Genomic DNA, 11,971 nt, shown 5'->3' with positions numbered 1-11,971 from the left:
TTTTGTGAAATAAATACCTTCGATTTGTACCAGCATCTGCAGTTATTTTCTTACAAGATTCTAAGGGGAGTAGGAGGCAACCGCGGCTGACAATGGAAGTTAGGGATGGAATAAAACTAAAAGAAAAGATGTATAACATAGCAAACAGTAGCCGGAAGCCAGAGGATTGGGAAACTTTCATAGGACAACAGAAGGTAACAAAACGGGCAATACGGGCTGAAAAGATGAAGTACGAGGGGAAGCTGGCCAAGAATATAAAGGACAATAAAAGCTTCTTTAGATATGTTAAGAGAAAAAGAGTAGCAAAGTCAAATGTAGGTCCTTTGAAGGCAGACACAGGTGAAATTATTATGGGTAACAAGGAAATGGCAGAAGAGTTGGACAGGTACTTCGGATCTGTCTTCACTAAGGAAGACACAATCTCCCAGATGTACTAAAGGACAGAGGATCTAGGAGGGTAGATTAGGCGAGAAATAGTATTGGGTAGACTGATGGGACTGAAGGTTAATAAATCCACAGGGCCTGATGGTCTGCATCCCAGGGTCCTCAGGGAGGTGGCTCTAGAAATAGTGGACGCATTGGTGATCATTTTCCAATGTTCAATAGATTCAGGATCAGTTCCTGTGGATTGGAGGATAGCTAATGTTATCCCACTTTTCAAGAAAGGAGCGAGAGAGAAAACGGGGAATTACAGACCAGTTAGCCTGACATCGGTGGTGGGGAAAATGCTGGAGTCAATTATCAAAGAGGTAAATAACGGCGCATTTGGATAGCAGTAGAAGGATAAGTCCAAGTCAGCATGGATTTATGAAAGGGAAATCATGCTTGACTAATCTTCTGGAATTTTTTGAGGATGTGACAAGTAAAATGAATGAAGGGGAGCCAGTGGATGTAGTGTATCTAGACTTTCAGAAAACCTTTGATAAGGTCCCGCACGGGAGATTGGTGAGCAAAATTAGAGCACATGGTATTGGGGGTAGGGTGTTGATATAGAGAATTGGTTGGCAGACAGGAAGCAAAGAGTAGGAGTAAACAGGTCCTTTTCAGCATGGCAGGCAGTGGCGAGTGGAGTGCCGCAAGGCTCGGTGTTGGGGCCGCAACTGTTTACCATATACATTAATGATTTGGATGAAGGAATTAGAAGTAACATTAACAGGTTTGCTGATGACACAAAGCTGGGTGGCAGTGTGAACTGCGAAGAGGATGTTAGGAGGTTGCAGGGTGATCTGGACAGGTTGAGTGAGTGGGCCAGATGCATGGCAAATGCAGTATAATATAGATAAATGTGAGGCTATTCACTTTGGCGGCAAAAACAAGGAGACAGATTATTATCTCAATGGTGTCAGGTTAGGTATGGTGGAAGTGCAGCGAGACCAGGGTGTCCTTGTACACTGGTCCCTGAAAGTTGGTGTGCAGGTACAGCAGGCAGTGAAGAAAGCTAATGGCATGGTGGCCTTCGTAACGAGAGGATTTCAGTATAGGAATAAAGAGGTTCTTCTGCAGTCGACATCTGGAGTATTGTGTACAGTTTTTGTCTCCTAATTTGAGGAAAGACATCCTTGTAATTGAGACAGTGCAGTGTAGGTTCACGAGATTGATCCCTGGGATGGCGGGACTGTCATATGAGGAAAGATTGAAAAGATTAGGCTTGTATTCACTGAAGTTTAGAAGGATGAGAGGGGATCTTATAGAGACATATACAATTATAAAAGGACTGGACAAACTAGATGCAGGAAAAATGTTCCCAATGTTGGGCGAGTCCAGAACCAGGGGCCACAGTCTTAGAATAAAGGGGAGGCCATTTAAAACTGAGGTGAGAAGGAACTTTTTCACCCAGAGTTGTGAATTTGTGGAATTCTCTGCCACAGAGGGCAGTCGAGGCCAAATCACTGGATAAATTTAAGAATTAGATAAAGCTCTAGGGCTTCGCGGAATCAAGGGATATGGGGAGAAGTTGGGCACAGGTTACTGATTGTGGATGAATCAGCCATGATCCCAATGAATGGCAGTGCTGGCACCTACACCTTCCTACACCTATTTTCTATGTAACCTTTCAACCTGCCTTATTAATCCATAAAATCCCTGCAGCCCTGGATGGACCTTGCCCAAATCCCATGGCCTTCAATTCCCCAGTAGTAAAATCTCAGTCTTGATGCTTCAAACTCCACAGCTCTGAATATTATTGAAAAATTCACAACCTTTTGGCAGAAGTTCCTCCTCATGTTTATCTCAAATTGGTGATGTTTATCCTGAAACCACACTTTAGAATTCTACGTTTTTCCCAAGGGAAACATCCTCACTATCCATTGTCGATCACCTCAGAACCATCAAAGCAAACGATCCCCAAATTTGTACACGGTACAGCAGCGATGGTCTGAATAATAAGTTCGAGCAAGAGTTCCAAGAGGAAGTTGAAAAATCGGACAGTGGATAAGTCACCTGCATCAGATGGATAACAGCCTAAAAGAGGTAGCTGTAGAGATTTTGGAGGCATTAGTAGCGATCTTTCAAGAATCACGAGAGTCAGGAGTGGTCCCTGAGGACTAGAAAATTGGAAATGCTATTCTGCTGTTTAAGAAGGGAGTGAGGCAAGATGGGAAACTATAGGCCGGTTAGCTTGACTTCACTAGTAGTAAGATTTGAGAGTCCATTTCCTGGTACTTAGAAGCACATGATAAAATAGGCCAAAGTCAGCATGGTTTTGTGAAGAGGAGATCTTGCCTGACAAATCTGTAGGAATTCTGAGGAAGTAAATAGCAGGACAGATAAAGGAGAGTCAGTGGGTGTTGTTTACTTGGATTTTGAGAAGGCCTTTGATAACGTGCTGCATGTGAGGCTGTAACAGATGATGCGAGCCCTTGGTACCAGAGGGAAGATACTTGCATGGAGAATGATCCTGGGAATTGCATTAACATATGATGAGTGTTTGATAGCTCTGGGCCTGTAGTCGTTGGAGATCAGAAGAATGAGAGGGATCTCATTAAAACATTGCATAATGAAATACATGGATAGGGTGGATGTGGAGAGAATGTTTCCACTAGTGGGAAAGACTAGGACCAGAGGGCACAGCCTCAGAATAAAAGGACTAACCTTTAGAAAGGAGATGAGGGAGAATTTCTTAAGCCAGAGGCTGGTGAATCTGTAGAATTTATTGCCACAGAAGGCTGGGTATTTTTAAAGCAGTATTTTTATTGATAGGTTCTTGATTAGTAAGGGTGTCAAAGGTTACGGGGGGAAGGCAGGAGAATGGGGTTGAGAGAGAAAGCCATGAATCGAATGGTGGACTAGACTTGAGGGGCTAAATCTGCACCTACTTCCATTAAGAACTTCCATTTGTACTCTATAATAATAATAATAATAATGCATTACATTTATATAGCGCTTTTCTAGAAACCCAAAGACGCTTTACATATTAGATCTAACATAAAGATAAATAAATAAACGAACAGAAAAGGATGAATAAGGTGGAGCGACGGTCAATGATTGAAGGCGGTGTTGAACAAGTGAGACTTCAGTGATGTTTTAAATGTGGTGAGTGAGGAGGAGTCTCTGACGGTTTGGGGTAGTGAGTTCCAGAGGGTGGGAGCAGCGATGGAGAAAGCCCTATCCCCCCAGGATCTGAGTTTGGTCCGGATGGGGGGGGGACAGGAGGTTAGCAGCAGCAGAGCGGAGGGTGCGGGTGGGAGTGTGTCTGTGGAGGAGGTCAGTCAGGTAGGATGGAGCCAGGTTATGGAGGGCTTTGTAGGTCATGAGGAGGATTTTGTACTGGAGTCTCTGGGGGATGGGGAGCCAGTGGAGCTTGTAGAGGACGGGGGTGATATGGTGTGGCAAATTGGATTAGTAAATATGCAGATGATACTAAGATAGGTGGAGTAGTTGATAGTGAGGTAGATTTTCAAAGTCTACAGAGAGACTTGGGCCTTTTGGAAGGGTGGGCTGAAAGATGGCAGATGGAGTTTAATGCTGATAAGTGTGAGGTGCTGCATTTTGGTAGGACAAATCAAAATAGGACGTACAGGGTAAATGGTAGGGAATTGAGGAATGCAGTGGAACAGAGGGATCTGGGAATAACTGTGCATTGTTCCCTGAAGGTGGAATCTCATGTGGATAGGGTGGTGAAGAAGGCGTTTGGTATGCTTGCCTTTATAAATCAGAGCATCGAGTATAGAAGTTGGGATGTAATGTTGAAATTGTACAGGGCATTGGTGAGGCCAAATCTGGAGTATGGTGTGCAGTTCTGGTCGCCAAATTATAGGAAGGATGTCGACAAAATGGAGAGGGTACAGAGGAGATTTACTAGAATGTTGCCTGGGTTTCAGCACTTAGGCTACAGAGAGAGGTTGAACAGGTTGGGTCTTTATTCTTTGGAGCGTAGAAGGTTGAGGGGGGACTTGATAGAGGTTTTTAAAATTTTGAGAGGGACGGACAGAGTTGACGTGGGTAGGCTTTTCCCTTTGAGAGTGGGGAAGATTCCAACAAGGGGACATAGCTTCAGAATTGAGGGACAAAGGTTTAGGGGTAACATGAGGGGGAACTTCTTTACTCAGAGGGTTGTGGCTGTATGGAATGGGCTTCCGGTGGAAGTGGTGGAGGCTGGCTCGATTTTATAATTTAAGAGTAAATTGGATAGGTATATGGATAGGAGGGGATTGGAGGGTTATGGTCTGAGTGCAGGTAGATGAGACTAGGTCAGGGAGAATGGTCGGCGTGGACTGGTAGGGCCGGACAGGCCTGTTTCCATGCTGTAGTTGTTATATGTTATATGTCACGGGTCGGGGAGTGGGTGAGTAGACGGGCAGCGGAGTTCTGGATATATTGGAGTTTATTGATGATTTTAGAGGGTGAACCATAGAGGAGGCTGTTACAGTAGTCCAGACGGGAGGTGATGAAGGCGTGGATGAGGGTTTCTGCAGCTGTGGAGGAGAGGGATGGACGGAGACGGGCGATGTTTTTGAGGTGGAAGAAGGCTGTCTTGGTGATGTGTTTAGTATGTTTGTCAAAGGAGAGGGTTTGATCAAAAATGATGCCAAGATTCCGGATGTGAGGGGAGGTGGATACTGAGAAACCGTCGATGTTGAGGGTGAAGTTGCGGGTGGATTTGGTGTGCGTTTTTAGTCCGATGATGACGATTTCGGATTTGTCAGTGTTTAGTTTGAGGAAATTGATTTGAAGCCAAGATTTGATTTCAGTGATGCAGTTTGTCAGGATAGAGTGTGTAGCGGTGGAGATTGACTTGGTGGAGATGAGGAGCTGGATATCATCGGCGAAGCAGTGGAATTGGAGACCATGACGGCGGATTAATTGACCAAGGGGAAACAGGTACAGGATGAAGAGGAAGGGGCCGAGAACTGAACCTTGGGGGACACCTTGGGGGAGGGGAGCGGTGGGGGATTTGCAGTTATTAATGGAGATGAACTGGTGCCTGTCGGAGAGGTATGATTTGATCCAGGAGAGGGCAGTGCCGGTGATGTTAAAGGTGGTTTCAAGTCGGGTGAGGAGGATGGAGTGGTTGATGGTGTCAAAGGCGGCGCTGAGGTCGAGTAGTACGAGAATGTTTAGGTTGCCAGCGTCAGAGGAGAGGAAAAGGTCGTTGGTGATTTTGAGGAGTGCAGTGGTTGGAGCTATCTTGGTGATTCCAAATAGAAAATACAAATCTAACCATGTATAAAGATTTGTTCGTTCAAATTATATCTCTTACAAAATACAATTAAAATTAATTTGTCCAAAATATTTTAACCAAAATTTGTTTGAAATTATGAGCCACAGAAAATGTTTACACGTCGAGCAAGGATGTGAATATCACAAGTTCATGCGTTCAGCAAAATGTGCTACAATATGTTTTAAAGAGATATTATCTACACATCTTATAGAAGTACACACCCAGACTTACTAAACTTCAAGCATTCACAACTTAACATTTAAAGAGGGAAGCAACTTTTTTTGCTGTGAAAGGGTTTTCAAAAAATAAAGATAATTCCACAATAACTGAAAGTTGTTATTAATTAGATTAAAATGGGTGTCCTACAACTGTAGAAAGTGCCACCCGAAAATGATTTAGATACATATTTTCACATCTAAGTACAAAATTCCATGATAAACTGTATTTATTTTCAATAGATAAGTTACAAAAGTTATTTCACACTTTAAAATATGACAATTTGGTGTTTTAATCTGTAACAATGTAATCCAAAAATAATTTCTCTTATATGAACAATAAAAAAGGTCAATCAATGTATCCACCTCAGGGCTTCCACAGCGTAGAGTCCTGGCCGCAGGCAGTGCCTTCCTCAGGGGCTGAGGAATTGGCCACATGTCAACTATCTACAAAATGGTAGAGCAAGTCTGAGGTAGTTGGTTTCCTCCAAATATTTCACTTTCGTTTTTTTTTTAATTAAAAAAAACATTGTTTTCCCTATCCACCAGTGCATGGATCAAGTGTTAAAGGAGGCACCATATCTGAACTATGGGAAAGACAAGCCTCGGGGTCAGCTTGAATGACAGGGTGAACAAAGGTAGCTGAAAGATTACAGCAGAATTTCTTACTGTTATCATTCACGCTCACCACATCCATCTCCAAAAGCAACCACTCCCAGTATTGGCAAAGCTCTTCAACCAGTCAAGGGACTGTTCCACACGCCCACTCCCCAGTGGGGTGCCAGGATCAGACAGGACCATTCAGTATGACAGGGTAGCAAATTGTCTTCAGCCCTGCTGTTCGGCTAACTATTGTTGATGTGGTTTATCTGTCCTGCCAGAGATCTTGAAGTAACATCTTCCAGTACTCTTTCTAGTTGCTGGATTAATACGCGTCTTTTAAACCTAGGGAATAAAATAAAAGCAAAATTTACCTCTGTATGTTTTATATTATGTTTAACATAGCTAAATGTCAAAAAGTATTAAACAAAACCTCACACCCAATTATGCAAAATTATCTGCTGCAATATCATCTAAATTAAAAGCAGAATACAGTATGTTGGAAATACCCAGTGGGTCAGGCATATCAGTGGAGAGAGATATCTGGAGAGACGTTTAGGTTAGAGATAACTGATTATCAGAGATAACTTATGAAGTTATGTTCTGCCAGTTTCCCAGAGGGCCTTAGAAACATAGAAAATAGGTGCAGGAGGGGGCCATTTGGCCCTTCGAGCCAGCACCACCATTCATTGTGATCATCTACAATCAGTAACCTGTGCCTGCCTTCTCCCCATATCCCTTGATTCCACTAGCTCCAAGAGCTCTATTTAACTCTTTTAAATTCCTCCAGTGAATTGGCTTCCACTGCCTTCTGTGGCAGAGAATTCCACAAATTCCCAACTCTCTAGGTGAAAAAGTTTCTTCTCACCTCAGTTGTAAATGGCCTCCCCTTTATTCTTATTCGGCCTTATTCAGCATTAGCATTTGTAAGTAGGTGTTACATATCTGAATTCTCAGAAGGCATTTGATAGTGCCATTACCTAGCCCATTAACCAAACCTGAGCATCCAACTACCCGCTACCATATTTCTCCAATTTATGGGCTTTCTCAACCATGTGTTCTCTGAATTCATCCTGCCCACTAGACCCATAGAAATCCTGAAGAATCTGAAATAAAACAATTTTCATGAAGGTTCATCGAGCTGAAGTGTTAACTCAGATTTCTTTCTCCATGGATGTGTCTGACCACCTCGACTCCATCCTATCCGCCCCTGGTCCTAGACTCCATCCTAACCCCGCTGGTCCAATCTCTCCCAACTTATGTCCAAGATACCTCACACGCCCTTCGTCTCTTCAATGACTTCCGTTTTCCAGGCCCCCACTAACTCATCTTTACTATGGATGTTCAGTTACTCAACACCTCACTTCCCCACCAGGAAGATCTTAAAAGCCCTCCATTTTTCCTCGACCGACAGAACCAGCCAATTTCCTTCTACTCCGCCTAGCAGAGCTGACCCTCACCCTGAATAACTTCTCCTTCGACTCCTCCCACTTCCTCGCAATCCAAGGCGCAACTATGGGCACTCGCATGGGCCCCAGCTATGCCTGTCTCTTTGTAGGGTATGTCCAACTATCCCTGTTCCAGGCATACACTAGCCCTATCCCCGAACTCTACCTCCGCTACATTGACGACTGCATCGGTGCCACCTCCTGCACCCATGCAGAACTCACTGACTTCATTAATTTTACTACTAATTGCCATCCTGCACTCAAATTCACTTGGACCACCTCCGACATCTCCCTACCTTTTCTTGATCTCGCCGTCTCCATTACCGGAGACAGTCATCAACTGACATCTATTAAAACCCACTGACTCCCACAGCTATCTTGACTACACTTCTTCCCACCCAGCTTCCTGTAACGACTATCCCATATTCCCAATCTTCCGTCTACGCCGCATCTGCGCCCAAGATGAGGTGTTCCATATCAGGACATCGGTGATGTCCTCATTCTTTAGGGAGCAGGTTTTCCCCTCTTCCATCATAGATGAGGCCCTCACGAGGGTCTCCTCAATATCCCACAGCTCCGCTCTTGCTCCCCTTCCCCCCAGTCGCAACAGGGATAGAGTCCCCCTTGTTCTCACCTTCCACCCCATCAGCCGTCGCATACAGCACATAATCCTCCGACATGTCTTGTGGGGGTGGGGGAGAGTGGGGGTTGGGGAGGAGGGAAGACATGTCTTGTTTCTTCAGACTTCAATCATCCAATCCACCAAACAACACCGAACAAGAGTCAATGGCAGAATAAGCTGTTTGGCATTGGCAGAGAAGATTTGGCAAATTTTTCATATACTCAGCTCTGCTGCTCATCCCACAAATGCATGTTCCTTACAAATGTGGCACCATTTAAAAGGGAAACAGGCTTTCCAACGGTATAAGATTTATTGCCAAGAAGCATTGTTACAACAAAGAAATAATCTACCAAACACAAATTTCCTTACTTTTTGTGCTATGTTTATATACTAGACCAAGTTGGGCCCATTCCTCGTAGAGGGGGGACAGGGAAGGGGAGAGGGTGTGACTGAGGAGCCCTGGACCCAAAGCCTCTCTTGTATTGGTGTAGCACCCTCAACCCCCACTCAATCCCTTATCCCCACTCCTCCCCCAACTGACCCACTCCATCCCCCCAACACACCCCCACTTGCACCTCCCCTGCCCCCACCCCATTCCCCCAGCCCTGCCTCCACCCCCCTTCCCCCTCCCCATCCCCTCACTCCCCTTCCCCCCACCCCCACTCTCCCTGCCCGCACCCCACTCTCCCCCACACCCCAATCTTCCCTCCTCCCCACCCCCACTCTTGGCACCTCCCCACCCCACCCCACCCTCCTACCCAGCCGAGTTGGTGGGGAGTTCATCCCAGCGGCACAGGGTCAAGTGGAGCAGCCCTCAGACGCCCTGCAACGTCTCCGGCAGACGGTGGGCAGGCTGGCACCTGTGCCCACGTCACGTCATGGACCTTCCATCCACACATCCCTCCTGCTCTGGAGAACTGCCAGTTTGTTTTCCTGCGCAGGGGCCCTCATCGGACACCTTTCCAGCGGCCGTACGAGGGCCCCTTCTGGGTCCTGCAATCCTGCAACACGGCTCGGCCACATTCGTCCTGGACATGAGGGGTTGCAGTGAGACTGTTTCAATTGCACGGCTGAAGCCGGCACACATGGACATTGATCGGCCCCGCAGAACCGGGCGATCCAGTGCGCCGCCAAGGCCCGAGCGCAGGTGGCCGTCGAGGTGTCCGCCAGCGGAATGGCTTCCGGCCACCTCGTGAACCGATCGACCACGGTGAAGAGGTGGGTCATGCCCCGGCAGCGGCCCCACGACATCCACATGAATGTTGTCGAACCGCTGCCTAGGAACACCGAACTCCTACAGAGACGCACGCACGTGTCGCTGGATCTTTGCGGTCTGGCACGGGATGCAGATGCGTGCCCAGTGTGCAACCTGCTTACGCAGCCCGTGCCACATGAAGCGGGAGGCTACAAGGGCCACCGTCCCCTGAATGGAAGGATGAGAAAGCCTGTGGAGCACCTCGAACTTGGACGTGTTGACGGCCAACCCGTACTGACTGAGGCGCTGACACAGCTGGCGGAGGTGGGCGCAGTGCTCCTGCCTCGAGCGGCTGGCCACGAGTACGTCGTCCAAGTACACGAAAACAAAGTCTAGGCCATGGCACACACAGTCCATAAGCCTTTGGAAGGCCTGTGCGGCGTTCTTCAACCCGAACGGCATCCTCATAAAATTCGAACAGTCCAAACGGTGTAATGATGGCTGTCTTGGGGATGTCGTCAGGGTGGACCGGAATTTGATTGTACCCGCGCACAAGGTCCACCATGGAGAACAGCGATGCTCCGGCCAGATGGGCATTAAAGTCCTGGATGTGCGGGACCGGATACCTATCGGCGACGGTCGCATCATTCAAGCGACAGTAGTCCCCACATGGGCGCCAGCCCCCGTCCGCCATATGGACCAAGTGGAGTGGTGACGCTCACGGGCTATCGGAGAGGCGCACGATGCCCATTGACTCCATCCGGCGGGAACTCCTCCCAAGCTAGACGGAGCTTGTCTGGAGCGCGACGCCTGCGCTCGGGCTGTGCACGGTTGGCCCGGTGGTGGGGATGTGATGCTGCACCCCGTGTTTGGGAGCGGAGGAGCGGAAGTGGGTTTCAAGAATGTCCGGGAAATCCGCCAGGATGCGCGCGTAAGTCGCATCCATTGACGACAGGGTCCGACGTTGAGGGAGACCGGCCCCAGCGTGCTGGAGTGCACCAAGCGCTGCCGCCTGACATCCAGGAGCATTGAATGCGCTCGCAGGAAGTCGGCGCCCAGCAGCGGCTGGGAAACGTCGGCGATGACAAACCCCCAGGAAAAACAGCTATGCCGAAGTTAAGGGCGAGCTTGCGGACCCCGTAAGTGATGACGGGGCTCCCGTTCGCCGCAGTGAGGAGGGGGCCACTTTTGCCCGCACGGATATCGGCGGTGGAAAGGACACTCACCTCCGCTCCAGTGCCAACAAGGAACCGACCCCCGGTGCGGCAATCCCGAGCGAACACGCGATGGATCTGGCCCGGCCGCCGAAGGGATCACTGACGGCCGGCCCCTGCGTTTCCCTGAAAGGCACAAGGTGGGCGACATTGATTGGCTGCAGATCCCCACCGACGGTGCCGACTGGGATGCCCACCAGCGACCTCCGGTGGCCTCCAGCGGTATGGGAGGTGGTGCTGACTGGGCTGACCACCAGCGACCTCTGCTGGCGTCTGAAGAAACTGCCGGCAGGGCCGTGCGAGGACGACGTGCCTGCGCCGGGGTGCCCCATGGCGGACGGATTTTGCCGCGGAGGTCGGCCTGAGACGCGGTCGACAGAGGCCCCGGCTTGCTGTGCGCCTCCCGACGCGTGGAAAAGACGGCCAGCGTTCCCGACGGGCCATCCAAAGTGGTCGGCGCGCTCGCCCAGCGCCTGCGTATCGGTGAACGGATTCACCGGCGAGCAGCAAGCGGAAGTCGGCTGGAGCTGCCGATGGTAACCATGTTTAAACAAAATACAGGGCTCGTGGTCGTCCATATGGGCGAGCATGTCCTCCAGGAGCGCCGACGGCCATCGGTCCCCAAGGCCCTCCGTGCCCAAAACTCCAGCTGCCCGCTCGGACCTCGCTGAGGCCGAACCTCCTGATAAGCAGGGCCTTGAGACCCGCATATTTGTTAGCTGCCGGGGGGGCGTGCAGGAAGGGTTTTACTCGCCTTGCAGTCTCCTGGTCCAGAGCGCCGACGACATAGAAGTACTTAGTCTCGTCCACCGTCACGCCTCGCACTGCAAACTGTGCCTCTGCCTGCTGGTCGGAAGTTTGAGCGCGACGGCATCGAGGTCGGCATGACCGGGTTGCGCATTGTTGCAGTCGGTTCATCACGACGCGTGATGAACGTCGGGGTCACCAATGTAGTGGCCTGGCAGAGGCCAGTGAAAAAGCTGGACGCCAGGCAGGTTTAGTAAAGGTCTTTATTTGG

At 48.8% G+C, this 11,971-nt stretch overlaps 1 protein-coding gene across 1 annotated transcript in view; it reads right to left on the bottom strand.

The window, feature by feature from the left end:
• Positions 1 to 6,086: 6,086 nt before the first annotated feature.
• The window catches only part of LOC144612500 (integrator complex subunit 6-like), a 78,856-nt gene continuing 72,971 nt past the window's right edge, over positions 6,087 to 11,971 (bottom strand). The window contains exons 14-18 of the mRNA XM_078432078.1: positions 11,061 to 11,635; positions 10,482 to 10,804; positions 10,191 to 10,365; positions 7,489 to 7,580; positions 6,087 to 6,819 (exon numbers count right to left, since the gene is read on the bottom strand). Coding sequence (XP_078288204.1) covers positions 6,720 to 6,819; positions 7,489 to 7,580; positions 10,191 to 10,365; positions 10,482 to 10,804; positions 11,061 to 11,635 — 1,265 coding nt within the window. The 3' untranslated portion in view covers positions 6,087 to 6,719. The remainder of the gene's footprint in view (positions 6,820 to 7,488; positions 7,581 to 10,190; positions 10,366 to 10,481; positions 10,805 to 11,060; positions 11,636 to 11,971) is intronic.

The sequence above is a fragment of the Rhinoraja longicauda genome, unplaced genomic scaffold (genome assembly GCF_053455715.1).
Source record: "Rhinoraja longicauda isolate Sanriku21f unplaced genomic scaffold, sRhiLon1.1 Scf000049, whole genome shotgun sequence".
Taxonomy (NCBI): domain Eukaryota; kingdom Metazoa; phylum Chordata; class Chondrichthyes; order Rajiformes; family Arhynchobatidae; genus Rhinoraja; species Rhinoraja longicauda.
The sequence above is the reverse complement of the archived record's forward strand: the minus strand, read 5'-3'. Positions and strand labels throughout refer to the sequence as shown.